Below are 14,096 nucleotides of genomic sequence, written 5' to 3' on the forward strand. Positions count from 1 at the left end.
GACAGAAATGGCAGCTTTTAGTCACGGATGCCGAAGTCATGTACCGCTACACTCGTGAATAATGTAGGTGTGCGCATCCATTAGCATACGGAGTAAGACTTTTCCGCTATGGAATTATTCGGATACCTGCGCAGAATAGATTAATATAGACACAAGAATATCTGCATCGGGATTTATCGTTTTGTAAAACCCGATCTCAAACGTATATGCATGTAGTTTTAAAAGATAATGTTCTGAAGCAGTGAACTTCCATGCCGATTTACCTGTTTAACAAAAGATAATATAATATTACCCTTATTGAGAATACTTTCTTAAAACATCTATCGCTTTCCTTATCGTTGCAAATTATATGCGATATCCTTATAACCTGTACGGAAATCACCCTTGCATTTGCTGATAGATGGCGGATCTCTCTGATCGGGAGTTTATATAGCTTCGCCCTGTTAGTGTTTTCGTGCAATGACATTGTTCAACGCTGTACGGAGCGCTCTTGGTAGTTCGATAATCAACTGATCTTCCCTTCTTACGTCGGCTCCCATCCCCTCCCCCGGAGTTCGATGCACTCGACTATCGGCTCCGCCTTGGCTTCTCAGTGCGGGCGACAGCGCTGGTAAACATGGCGTCTGAAGGGATGATTTTAACAAACCACGACCACCAAATCCGTGTTGGAGTTCTGACAGGTAAACGTAGAATGACCTTCAATCCCCTGCTTTTGCCGTGGCGACCCGTGTGGAGTAATTTGTGCCTGTTGTCCGCGCTGTCGCCTTCCGCGCTGCCGCTTTATTTCTCGGTGTGCTTGCCGTGGTGCCCTGCTCTCCCTACGCGAGCTCGCGTTTGCTTCAGTTGTTCCTCGTCTCCTCAGAGGCGATGGTGATTTAAAGCTTTCCGCGATATTCCGTGCCTTCTTTGGCATTCGCGATGTCCATATTTATTGCTGAATAACAGCACGCTTATGTCTGGCGCGCTGTTCAATTTTTGTGTCAAGAAACAGTTTTGTGTGATGAATTATTCATGTCCCGTAAGCAGGCAAGCAACCCTGCTAGGTGGTGAATGTTAGCTACTCCAGTACTTTTCAAACATGAAAAATTGGCGAACCCGCTTAACTTAATGTTACATTTGAAGCGGTCTCATTAAGCAGAATTACACATATCGATCCAGTATACATCTAATTTGTTGTAAATGCAATCATTTCAATCAAATGCATGCTTTAAAAGCATGCTTAAATTGTCGGTGTAGACATAATTGAATATTTTTTCCTTGGGTGAAAAAATGTTTGGCATGTGCGCCGGAATTTGTCTACTACGAAACGTGTGTTTCTCAAAGTGAACGCTTTGTAAACGCAGCTTCCCCGCTATTATAACGACAGAACGATATTCTTCACAATCTGGGATAAAGGCATTTTGTGTTTTTCTGCTTTTTGGTGTCATTCGACTGTACTATTAGTGGCTAAAAATGCTTCGAACATAATGTCCTACCGTTATTATCACAAGTATGGTAAGTTGGAGACGTTATTTCTCAAAGCAGCTGCTTAGTTATTCACCATCCACCGGGACAATGTGGCCCTTTTCATTTATTGCCTCTCTTTAGGTGGTTTTCCCGGCTTTTGAATATGGGCATTTATCGATCCAGTTCTCCGGGCAGCGAAAAATCAACGAGACACGAGTGAATGTTAGCATGCTTGATACCGTCACTGTTGTCAGCTAAAATAAACCGTTTAATTTTGCGTGTAGAAAGTTTGACCGATCTGTACCTTGTTGATATTTTGGATGCTCTTCGTAAAGATAATAGCTTGACTGTGACTGGTTTATGTGGCTTGCATAAAACAGCATAAGGCATAAATCTAGCAGGGAAACCCCGCTCCCCCTCCCCCCTCCCGCCCCTCCGAATCCCCTCCCTCTTGATTTCCACACGGAAAGAAAGAGTGCTGTCCATTGCTTGTGGTTCTGAACGGCGTCAATCAGAGTGCAGTGCGCTAGTGGCGGTGGGTACAACGGCAATACGGAGGGTGGAACCCCCCCCCCCCAATCTTTCATTCCCGCCGGAGCCGGCAGTTGGGTTTGAGGGGGAGGGATTCCCCCACAGACATTTAAGGTGCCGCCGCTCCGTTGCATGCAGGCACGGGGCAGCTGATGGCGCGCGGAGACGCAGGCTCCCCTCTCGGCGCGCGCCTTCTCCGCAGTGTGCAGACACATGCTCGCTGATGACAAACATCGCCTGACAATGTGAACAGCGCCGGCATCCATGTATTCGCCTTGCGTGAGCAGGAGCGACGCAGAGACCGGGTAGCGTGGAGAAGCACTTAAAAATACGCAATTTTTCTACTTTGATGATTTAGACTAGTAAGCCATCGTTGTGTATTAAGATATTATTTCTTTCTGTTAGGAAACTGGGAAACCCCACGGATCATGAGGTTTATGGCATTGCGCTGTTTCTAATCAGATCTGCTATCATTGAAATTCATTTGGGATTAGATTAGACGGTTTAGGTATTTTTTCTGGACATTGAAGCACAGTATAGGTTGTGTAGGTCACCATGGCTGGATAGCAGTTCACCGTGGGTAACCGACGACAGACATTTATGTTCCTGCATGGTTCCTTGCATTTTTTTATTCCTTTGTGGTGGTCATGAGTGTCTTCACTGATCCACGCAATTGTAAATTTTAGATGCATTATGAAAAACATTCCAACTGGAAGCAGCAATTCCAGACATATTAGTAGTTTGCTTTGGCAAGAATATACAAGAATAGTTGTTTCTGGTTCTGTGATTCAGCACCTGTTCAGAGTGAGCATCACCAAGATGGGGCACCAGCACATTCCGGTCCGTTCTGACAAATGTTACGGGTTTTCAGTCCTGTGATGCATAATGACCACTGAAAACACTGAAGCATGGAAACATCTTTGACTGTAGTTGTGGTAGAACTTATTACCCTGCCTATGTTGTATTTTCTGCTCTCATTTTTTTAGACTGTTGACTGTTGACATTTTGTATTTTGTTCGCATTGAGAGGAGGTATATTGGCCTAATGCATTGCATTTCTTGCAGTGCACTTTTCCTCTTTTCTGAAGGTAATTTTGTACTATTGCTTTATTGATTTTATCGTTACATATGCAGATTAACTTTAAATGCAAAGGGAAGGATGATGCAGTAACGGGCGTCTGCTTCCCATTCGCATGAGTTTCGGTCAGGCTCCTGGACATTGCAAACAAAGCTGAGAAATTCACCCCGCTGGTAAATTGCCAATGAAAGGTTCAGCAGCAAATCTCACTTCTGCAACAGACAATAGATTTCTTTCCCTGTCTTTTTTTTCCCATTTTCAACAGCAGCAAGTAGGGGAACTTGATCTCTTGGAATTGTGTAGGCGGGCGCCCAAAGTTATATGTTTATCATAAAGCCATTGTTCACGGACCCTGTCTAATTTTAGACAATGCTGTCTACACACTTATAAAGAAATAACCTTATGCTTTTATTTCCCTTGCGCTAGCTTGAAAATTTTGACCACTATGAGCCATACGAGGCAAAGCATGTTATTGCTGATTTTATTTTACTATCACTGGAGGGTTAACATTAGCTGCGGGCTAAGCTGACTTTCTGCCAGTAGTACTCATTCAGCAATTCCATTCCGTCTTTCACGATTGTATGTTTGCTTTCAGGTTGTTTATATGCATGTGGCTGTCGGGATCGTGGATCGAGTCAGTTGCTGGAGCTTCTCCTCGTGTTGAGCGTCGTGGGTTGTGGGACCTTCTGAATTCCATTGGAAGTTTTGATCAGCTAGAGGGGGAGAAAACACCTAGTTGCACATTATGAACCTCGCGCTAGGCTCGGGCAGTATGATAACTGGGTATACCCTGCTATTTTGAAATCTTGGTGGTAAATCCACCCCCCACCGCCCCCTACTCAGAAGGTTTTATCGGCAGGATTTCAACATACTGGAATAGTTTCTCTCTAAATACCGTATTCTGCGGTGAATATCCAGAAGGTATAAAAACTTTGACACTGTCCAAGCTTACTGTACACTAAAACACCTCAATGTCCTGTCAGCATTCCGTTTGAGGGTCCAGGAATCACTTGTCAGATCAACAAACAAATTTATTTTTATATAGCGCATTATCACAACATTACATTGTCTCAAAGCGCTTTACAGCATCCTCACCCAAAGCCCCCAGTGAGTAAGCTATAGGCGACAGTGGAAAGCAAGGAAAAACTCCCTAAAAGGAGAAACCTTGGGAGGGACCAGACTCAAAGGGGGGAGCCCATCCTCCAGGGGCCGGCAGGGATAGTCAAATAGAGAGATGGGTTAAGTGCCCAGAGATGGGCCAAGTCACATTGTCCCAATCATAAGATTTGGGAAATAACTGGAGAGCAATCCGGATGTCCATCATCTTGGTGTTTCGACATGTTGATGGCATTAAGGAACCGCCTTGCCTACTCATTTGTTGATCCTTCCTAAAGCTGCCACCGCGATTTTTTTTTTTTTCCGGTTGGCCGGAACTTTTTCAGACTCTGCATCAGAAGGACAGACGCACGTGAGCATCTCACCTGTACATCTCCATCGTTAATAAAAAGGGGCCAACAGACCAGGAATCTCCGTCTGACTTGAGGCTTTTCACTTAAGTCTCATCAGCACAATGCGTATGGTCATTTTGGCGAACGATTTTTGTTCCTGTGATTTATTGAGGTGCTCATGTGATATGAATGGATTTTCAGGTCTGGACAAACCTGCATAGAGAAGCTGTCAACGCCACTGCAAGACGCGCACTGACACTCCAGCTCATCCTCCAGAGAACCACTTAAAAATTCTGCCCACTGTCAAACGTCTCATCGAACCGGGATGAAGAGATGAACCTGTCAAAGTCCAGGATCCGTAATATTAGTTCGCATTTGCATAGAGTTGAAAGTAATTGGCGGAATGGCGTGTTTGTTTTGACTGCTTATCTGCCTTCACCTCGGTGCTCCTAAACCGAGAGGATTAGAGCCCCAAAAATCTGGGTGTGGTTTGTGGACCAAGCCCACTTCAAGGTCACCTGCCTGTGTCATCCCAGAGGGACGAGGGGCCCTTCAGATGCATGCTGGGATGGACGGTGTCGCGCTTGGGACGTTTTATGGGTGTGGCTAGTTCAGTCTCTCAGCGTTGTACCAAGCACTTGTGAGCAATCCCCCCCCCCACATAACAACAGTGACAACAATTTCACACTTACTCCAGCTTAGCAGGGGAGACTAACAGTTCAATTTGTATCGCATGTGCCAGACTTTTCAGGAATCAGAGGGCTTTTTCACTGGTGTGTTTCACTGGTGCCAAGTTCTAATGTCAGTCGTTGTTTTATAACAACTGAACATAGCATGGGTCTTACGGCATGCGGCGGCCCTGCAGTCCCAGCCTCGTCACACTGGCCAGGCGCCCCCCACCCTCGCACATGCAATTTTTTATTTTTTTTGGTCCCTGATGTCCTCGTTCTCCACACTGCCTGCTTAGTACAGACATCTGGGTCACTCCTCAAAATCAGCTCGACTTTGGGCTAACCCTCACAGACTTTCTGAGAACAGCTCTTTTTAAACACAAGGTAGTACTGCTACCGCAGGAAAAAAAAAAAAAAAGTTTCTCTGTTTTCTGTGCCACCTAAATCTGTCCATCCTCACGTATCGCAGAAAAAGGGCAAGAGGAGTGGATATATATGCTTCTGCCGCAGTAATGGGTGCTAGACTGTAACAGATCAATCCTGTTACCAGATAGCCTGTTCTTTGGCCTCGGCCAAATTAAATGAAGATGGAAATCTTTGTCATCTTGTGAAGATCTAATTGCGTTTAATTGAGTTTATCAAATGAACAGACCCCCAGTCACACACACTCGCATGCGCCCATGCAGAACGGCTATTTTTCCAAATACTCATTTTGATTATTTCAGCATAAAAAAAAATGTAATTACACTTTACATTCCCTGCAAGGATAGTATGGTGAGCATTTTTCCGAGCGTGTGGCAGCCATATAAAGCGAAGATTGCTTTTCCGTATTCTGTATGTCACGCCATTAGTTTATGGCATGGGTAAGCAGAAGACGACCAGGCGATATGAAGAAGCAGTCTGTTTCAATTAGGCAGATCTGGGAAATGTGGACGACTTCGGTATGCCGGGCCCGTTCTTGCGTTCATTTCCAGGGACCGACCTTTCCTGTCCTGTCCTGTCCTGTCCTGTCCTGTCCTGTCCTTTTCCTTTTCCTTTCCAAGTGTGCGGCTTCAGCAAACCCTTAATGAGCCCATGCCAGAACTGCGCATGTCTGCCGCTTTCGCTGAAGGGAATTTCCCAGAGTTCTTCGATCGCCGCCGTGTCGTAGGCTTTTCCCAGTCTGCGGACAGATGCTCCAGGGTGGGGGTGGGGGTGGGGGTGGGGAACGGTTGCAGTCGACCAATTATTTTAATTGAATTATATGTAAAAATGCATATTATGATATTCTGTAGGTACCCTTACCGAGTTAAATCAAATCAAGTCCAGTGGGCTTTATTGTCACGCCATCCATATATAGGAAATAACATTCCCCCAGGACCATGGTGCAAGGGGATGGTTGTTTCAGTACAGGACAGTGTGAAACAGGGGCTGGACACAAGGGTAATGTGGTTATGGGAACTATGGGAGCTGTGGGAGGGAACAATGCAGGGTATGCTGCCACACACCATCCACACACAACATTCACACCTATGGGCAGTGTGGGGGCAATGAATTTCCAGTTCATTTCAGTAACGTTCTGGACTGTGGGGTGAAACCAGAGAAGATGGGGGGCACTGCATCATGGGGGCGAAACGCTGTATTGTTTTCGTCAACAATAAATACAGTGGCAGAAGAAGGGTGCAAAAAATATACACGTGTGAATAAACAAACAAACAAATACAAAGTTAAAGTCACCAGTGCCAGTGGGGGGGAGGGTGTGGTTAGGGGTGTGACCTTCCCTGCATATTATAGTCTGCATATTATAGTCTGACACACCGCCGGGGCTGGTGTGTCAGGAAGGCGCCTTGCTGTTGGAGGCGGACACAGACAGTCCTGTTGCTAAATAAAATGGGGGCCATACTTGCGTTTCCAGCTGGGTTTGTGGTGAACCCGGTTTAAACAGTTACTGTGTCTGTGCCAGGCAGGCCAGGTACTTAAAGAAATGAGCAAATGGCTACAAATGAAAGCCAAAATGGGCAGCTGTGTGACAATTAGCAGCATGCCAAATTAGTCTGCTCTATGTCTCCGTAAAGTCGAGGACAAAACCTAGACTGTCATTTCAGAGCAGTCTATCCATCCATCTATCCATCCATCCATCCATCTTTATTGTGCAACCACTTGTCCAGGACTGGCCTCAGTGAGCATGAAGCTGATCTTACGAAGCACAGGAATACCCTTGTTCATGTAGGTAGATATATATTTCGTTGCAAAGTTAAAAGTAGAAATCAGCTGCTTGCCTCACGTCCTGTGTTGTATTCTGAGTGTCAGTATAGGAAGGTGAGCCACCTGGTTTAATCTCCTGGCTTTAACGTAGCTTGGCTGAACCTACAGGGCTGCAGCAAGCCGCCCCCTTTGCCTTTGGGGTCGGCGTTCGCTCTCTCGGCACGGCCGCTGGTGGAATTCCCACATCGCGCTCCGATTGGACGGAGAGGCCGCAGTCATGCGTCCCCATTGCCGGGAGCCATTCATCACCAGGGTGACGGCCGCAGCCTGCTTAGGGCTGCCACACTGAAGACGAGATCCATTCACAAATGCGTCGTGTTCTGGGTGACGCTCACCCCCCTCTGCTGTTTCATATTTAGACGCCAGAGCTGTGCGTCGCTGTCAGATCGGGCAGGTTTACGGTTTGGATGTGATGCGCGTTAATGCTGTCGTCGTGCCTGTAGTAAGAGACATCGTGTGCACGTCCAAGTCTGTCTGAAAGCCTCTGGAGTTTGCGGCTGTCCACTGTCACATGTGCTCTGGGCCTGCATACTCTCCACATGCCACGTGCAAGCCCATGACGGCTGATGCTGCGCTGAGTCTGCAGCTTTCGGGTCCATGCAGGATCGAGCTTGGACAGTTTGGCCCTTTCTGTTTAGATTTTATTTATTTAACAGATGCTTTTATCCCAAGTGACGTACTTTTATGAGTAAGCTGGGTCAGCTGGTCCCTGGAGCTGCTGGGGGTTCAGGACCTAGGTTATGGTCACTATGGGAAATCACTCTGCCAATCCTGGGAGCTGAAGTAACAACCTTCCGATCGCTGCGTCCTATCCCACACACCACCTTCAATAGGAAAGTATACATTGTTCTCTGCCAACCACGGGGTTCGAGCCACCGACCTTCCGATCACAGGCATAGATGCTTAACCCACTGAGCCACACACTACAATATGTAGTGTATTTCTGCAGGTGATTGATGGGCCACACTTTGTGGGCTTGGCAATGGAAACGTGGACAAGGAGGATACCGATTGACAGAAAGGACTACTGAGACACAAAAGGTGGGCATGCATGCACTCACCCATTCAGCAAACTGCAGTGTCATTGGCTGTTTAGACATGTCTAAACCAATGGGTCTGGGTGTATGTTTAGGTTGATTTGAATCGTCTAGGTACACAAAGATGTCAGAAACACTATTGGGAACACTCCAGCTATTGGAAAATACCTGCCAGAAAAAAATAATCTGTTATATGGATTATCCTTAAGATGAATTGATTACATACTGACCAGCCGAAGAAGGGAGGAGTAGTGAAGATCTTCTGTGTCCATCGCCGGAGGTTGTTTACTTAAAATGTGGATTGTGTCACATGTATGCCGGCTGTGGAGGGGCAGCCTGGTGACAGCGCAGTGTGGATTAGCTGGCGGCCCCGTGCTCCTTATATCTGTGATGTCCGCAGACCGATTCACGTCATCCGAAAAGTTGTTGACTTGGGGGGGGGGGAGAAGTGCTGGCTGGAGGCAGATTGGTGATTTATTAAGTGTATAAGGGTATTTTTTTTTTGTAAACAAAGGCGTTGGTTGGAAAAATATATGGTTAACGCAGGTGTAGTCCAAACCTGCAGTATTCCTCAGCTCGGACCCAAAGCTGGGAGCCCCTGCTCTGCTGGTGGTTAGAGGATGGATGGATGGATGGATGGGAAGAATGATGAAAGGATGGGGGTAGGACACATGATAGTTTTCCTGTGGTTCTTGTCTCTCGTTGGGTTAGTTGGACATATCCGTTGGTGAAAATATAATCAGAAACTTCCCTTACGTTCATAGGAAATTTGTAAATAAGTAAATTATTTAAGGAAGGTTCAGTTCAAGTCTCAGAGAATCTTGTGAATGCTGCCTTTAAACAAACTTTATCTTAAACCCCGACAAAGAAAACAACATAATGGATATTCTTATAAAAAATTTTTAATCTAATTGTATGTGTTGTGGTCACAGGGATGGGTGTATATTTTTAGCAGAGTGACACTTTCCCACTTGCTCTTTCAATTTCACTTTACTCTTATGAATGGAAAAATCCTCGTAAAGCTGAATGAAAATTACTCACGGACCCAAGCGTCTGAGTATCCAGCCCGGTTTTTATTACAGAAGCCTGTCCAACAGGCCGGTCCGCCTGGAGTGCTCTTCCAAAGGACAGGCCCGCCCCACGGCTCACAGGCATGACTGTGACTGAGAGTCCTGGCAGGAAGATGCGCTGGGCAGGGTTTAGGTGGGGGGGGGTGGGGGGAGGGAAGGGGACAGATCAGTCAGAGCCCGGTCGAGGGTGTCGCCATGAGGCCACCGCGCTGACCCGTCGTGCTCCTTCGAGGCCGCTTGGTGCCCCCGTCGGTCAGCATGTTTTGTGTGTGTGTGTGTGTGTGTGTGTGTGTGTGTGTGTGTGTGTGTGTGTGTGTGTGTGTGTGTGTGGAGGGGTTTGCACAGTGATACCTTTAAAGTGAATGGTTGTGAGGAGGTGTTTCATTTGCAGCATGAGCTGTTAGAAATGATAGACAGCTAAAAATGTTTCTACTAGATGGGGGGGCATTGGAGAAGGTGCAGGGAATTGAAGGCCACTGGTTTTGGTTCGGGATGGCGATTCCAAGTAAGTTTGACAAAGGTGCTACACAATGGGGGGTGTGGGGGCCGTTTGGGAGTCACACGGGCCAGCCAGCACGTGGTGACTCTCCATCCCGTTCTGCTCCTTCTGGTGTCCACCCCCCCTCACCCCCCCCAGGGCTCGGCAAAGGCGACCCAGTGCAGGCTGAGCGGCTGTTAAACACGTCTCGGGCGTGACGGCGCCAGCCTCTCCCTCCAAACAGGCATCCCGCCCCCCCCCCCCCCCCCCCCGAACCTCCCCGGCCGAGGGAAGCGTCTGACCTCGCCACGGTCTGGCTTTTGCCTCTTTGCCGGCGCCCTTTGATGTTTGAAAGTCTACTTCGACTACGTGACGGGGTCTGGATTCGCTTCCGGAAATATTTGTAAGGACATGGTGGGGATCGGCAGAGATGATTCATGACCCCCCCCCCACACAGTCTTTAACGTTTCCTGACATTTTCCATCTTCTATCCGTGCTTCAGGTAATTAAAGGAGCACAGCTTGCTGTTGGTCTTATTACTCAGTGTTTAATCGTTATCAAGGTGCTATTTTTACAGTTAGCGTTAGTTTGTGTGCCTCGCTGCCCCATTTACGAGCTTTTTCAATCCTTTAACGCTGACATTTAAGATGGAGGGGCAATTTTTTTGCTGATAAAGAACATAATAAATCAGATGATTCAATTTGAAGGACCTGGCTCTCAAGTGGGAGCGTCTCCTGAAATTTGTATCGTATATTTCGCGTGAAAAGCTAAACTAGGTTGTCTCCGAAGTTCAGCGTAGGTCGTCCTCCATTGGAGGTGCTGTGCCTCAGTTCTCTGAAGGATTAGGTGGCGCCACAGTCGGTCTGCAAGAGCAATTATAAATGCACAAATAAGACACGTTTCGTAGAGTTTAAATCTGCTGATTCAAATGGGAATTTAGAAAGTGAGCTCATTTTCTTCTTTTCTTTAATAATTTTTTTAAGTGCTTTTTAAATTCTTTTTGTGAGCATATGCCACTTCGCAGCTCGGATGTTCTACGTACATCTTGGTCCTGCTAAAGACCTTACACGAACAATGTAGATAGTAAATAAAATAAAGTTTGTATGCAGATTCGTCTGGATGGCAGCGATGTGTCTGAATGGAAGGAGGCTCTTTCTTAGAAAAATGCTTGCCATCATTGGGCTGGAGTGTTTTACCCTTGCTTCACAACTGTAGTTTGCCGTCTGCCAAAGCACAGCTGTACGCCCCATAATCGAGGTGCAGACATGAAAGGACGCGGGACGGTCCTGTTGCTAAATAAAATGGCGCTTTTAGTCTAAAAGATGGACCTGTCGAGAAGTCAGTGGGCAGCAGTGTCCTTCGAGTTTAGGGACAACTGTGCCATAAGGAGTCGCCTAAGTGGATTTTGCTGTTATCTTGGAGGGTGGGGGGGGGGGGCACAGGTGACTCTTTGTAATTCCCAGACCTTGTATGTTTGTTTTTTTGTTTTTTTGGATTTTTCCTCACAACTGACTTCTGTGGCATGAACAGGGGGTTTATACAGTGCATGTGGGTGGGGGCTGCTGACCCCTGATGAAAGCTGATTGGCTCCCAGAGCCATGGAGGTAGTTTTAAAAAAAAACAATGGGGGGAAATGGACAGTGCAGTATCTGAACCTTAAGAAAAGGCCTCATGGCTTCTCTGCGACTAACTCTGCTTTGATAGCGCCATCTTTTTTTATTGTTTGAGTGTTTGGAAATGTCCGCCGCTTTGTTTCCCTCCTTTGTCCCGTTAGGTGCCGGTAATTGATTGGCTGCTCCCTGCCCAGCCAGCAGCTACAGGAACGCGAAGCCGGGGCATAATAGCTGTAGGCGCCCTGAGGATTCGGGGTAGCAGGGTTGGCCCCTGACAGGCACTTTCATTAGTGCAGCCATGAACCGCTGGCGGTTCGGTGTGGGCGGGGGGGGGGGGGGGGGGGTCCCTCTCTCCATTTTGCGCACCTGCTTGTCCTTTGCGGGGTTGCTGGTGCTCACAGCCAATCCCAGGAGGTACAGGCGCAAGACAGGGAATAACCCAGGATGGGGCGCCAACCCATGGCAAGCCAAAGGTCTTTGTAGTTAATGGAATTCTGAGTCTTAGTTTAATTAATTTAAGAAGGTGTCACGTAAAGGGTCAGTTCAGCCCAAACCTGAATTTTTCAGATGTATTTTCTGCCCGCTTTAATCGCCACAGACAGATGCCATTCAAGTCCCATTATATTCGAGAGAAGCCCGACATTTCTACTGCCCGATTTGTCCAATACTAGGCAACTCCCAGTAGAACACCCTAGATCAGGGGTGGGGGAACCTGTTCCGTGGAGGGCCGGGGTGTGTGTTTGGGGTGACCTCTCAATCAGCCAATAATAATGCATTGGTTGTGGACTCCAGTCCTCTGGACCCACTGTGATTGGCTGATTGAGAGGGCTTCCCCAAAAACCTGCACCCCCACCAGTGCTCCATGGATCACATTCCCCACCCTTGACCTAGATAGATGCTAAGACTAAAGTCCCTTTAATATATATCCTTTTTCAGTCTTGGGGTGAACTGGCCCTTTAAAGCGTGGCAGTTATGAGCAGTTCTGGTGGCTGGTAAGCCGGGCTGGCGTCTGTGGATCTCAGTGCTCTGCTTTTTCGTCCATTTATATTCTGTGTTTGTGAATGTCTGCACCGATACTGCCAAGACAAATTCCTAGTACATGCAGCTCTACCTGACCAATAAGGTGAATTTTGATTCTGATGTTCCAGTGCCTGCAGGAGCGGGTCCCCTCACTCCTCCTGATGTGTGGTAGTGTAGCGTGGAAGCGTGAGGATCCCCTGCCCACCACAGCGCTCACACGGGGAGGCCGATTCTGCTCCTGGTTTTGGTCACGCTTGTCCCTGTTATGATATTGTTGATTCCATAGTGATTTGCTTGGAACTACTGGAAGCTTTTTTTGTTTTTAACATTTTACATTAAAACATTTTGCTTTAGTGATCCAAAGTAATGGCGAAACCAATCCGCCCCAACTGAGATGCATGCCACCCCATATATTGCATCTAGAAGTAGTTTCTTACCTGGTTTTGTTTTTGCAACAATATGTGTGTGTATAGCATTATGGGCAGGGATTGATGGAACTGGTACGCAGCTTTGAATTTGCACAAAACTTATTTTATGTGCATTTTGCACTGTTGCAAAAAGAAATTGGCTCACATTTGTCACTTTGGTTAAAAGCAGGCTGCCATATACTGATGCTCCCTTCACTTATGATGGTGTTTATGTTTCAATCACCCCCAGCATAGTTAGTCACATTTGAATATGCTGTGATACATAAGTAAATACATAACTACTGTCACTCAATATGTAAACAAATAATTACTGTGACTAACTAAATACCAGTACTTGAAAAGTAAATAAACAAACAACAATAAATGAACAACTATATTTGGTTAAACACAGCAAAACGAATATGTTGTTGAACACCTATATGATTGTGCTCGGAATCGCCACAGAGACTGGAATCATGCCTGGCTGGATGCTGCCGTTGTCGAAATATCAAAAGCCGAAGCGTCTTAAAACGCGAGCGGCATCTGTAAAGAAACGTGAATGTTACCTCGCACCGTCTCCGGTCTGACACCACATTCCTCGCCAGCACGTAAGAAGCAGCGTGTAACATGGGGCCAAAGGATACTTGGTCTTCTAGCGTTTCGCTGATCAGGAACGCTGGTCACCTATCAGAGGGTTATAAACACATGACGGGCACACTGCAGTGGAAGAGGCTGTAAAGTGGGAGCTTTCAGTTAATTACCGCCGCCGTCCGGGGGAGACAGAGCCACTCGTGTGTTCTTGTTAATGGGACGTGCCGGAATTGGCCATCCACTGGCTCAGTGCGTCATGCGTGTACGCATGAAGAAGGAATGGGGGGGGTGGGAACGCAAGGGGATGAAATAAAGGGCAGGTTCAGTGCAGGCAGAGATCTCCTGTCGATAGCCTGGGGGGGGGGGGGGGGGGGGGGGGGGGTGGGGTTTCTAGGTAGGAGGGGGTGGTGAGGATTGAGCAAGGGGCAGAGAGAAGTGGACCTGTTCTGGCAAGCTGTCATAAA

General features: G+C 47.1%; 1 protein-coding gene across 13 annotated transcripts in view; it reads left to right on the forward strand.

Annotated features, from left to right (window-relative positions):
* The first annotated feature begins 528 nt into the window (after positions 1-528).
* The window catches only part of gphna (gephyrin a), a 67,392-nt gene continuing 53,824 nt past the window's right edge, over positions 529-14,096 (forward strand). For all 13 annotated transcript variants that reach the window (XM_048974302.1, XM_048974304.1, XM_048974307.1 and 10 more), the window contains exon 1: positions 529-680. In XM_048974302.1, coding sequence (XP_048830259.1) covers positions 617-680 — 64 coding nt within the window. In that variant the 5' untranslated portion in view covers positions 529-616. The remainder of the gene's footprint in view (positions 681-14,096) is intronic.

Source organism: Brienomyrus brachyistius, chromosome 14, assembly GCF_023856365.1.
Source record: "Brienomyrus brachyistius isolate T26 chromosome 14, BBRACH_0.4, whole genome shotgun sequence".
NCBI lineage: Eukaryota > Metazoa > Chordata > Actinopteri > Osteoglossiformes > Mormyridae > Brienomyrus > Brienomyrus brachyistius.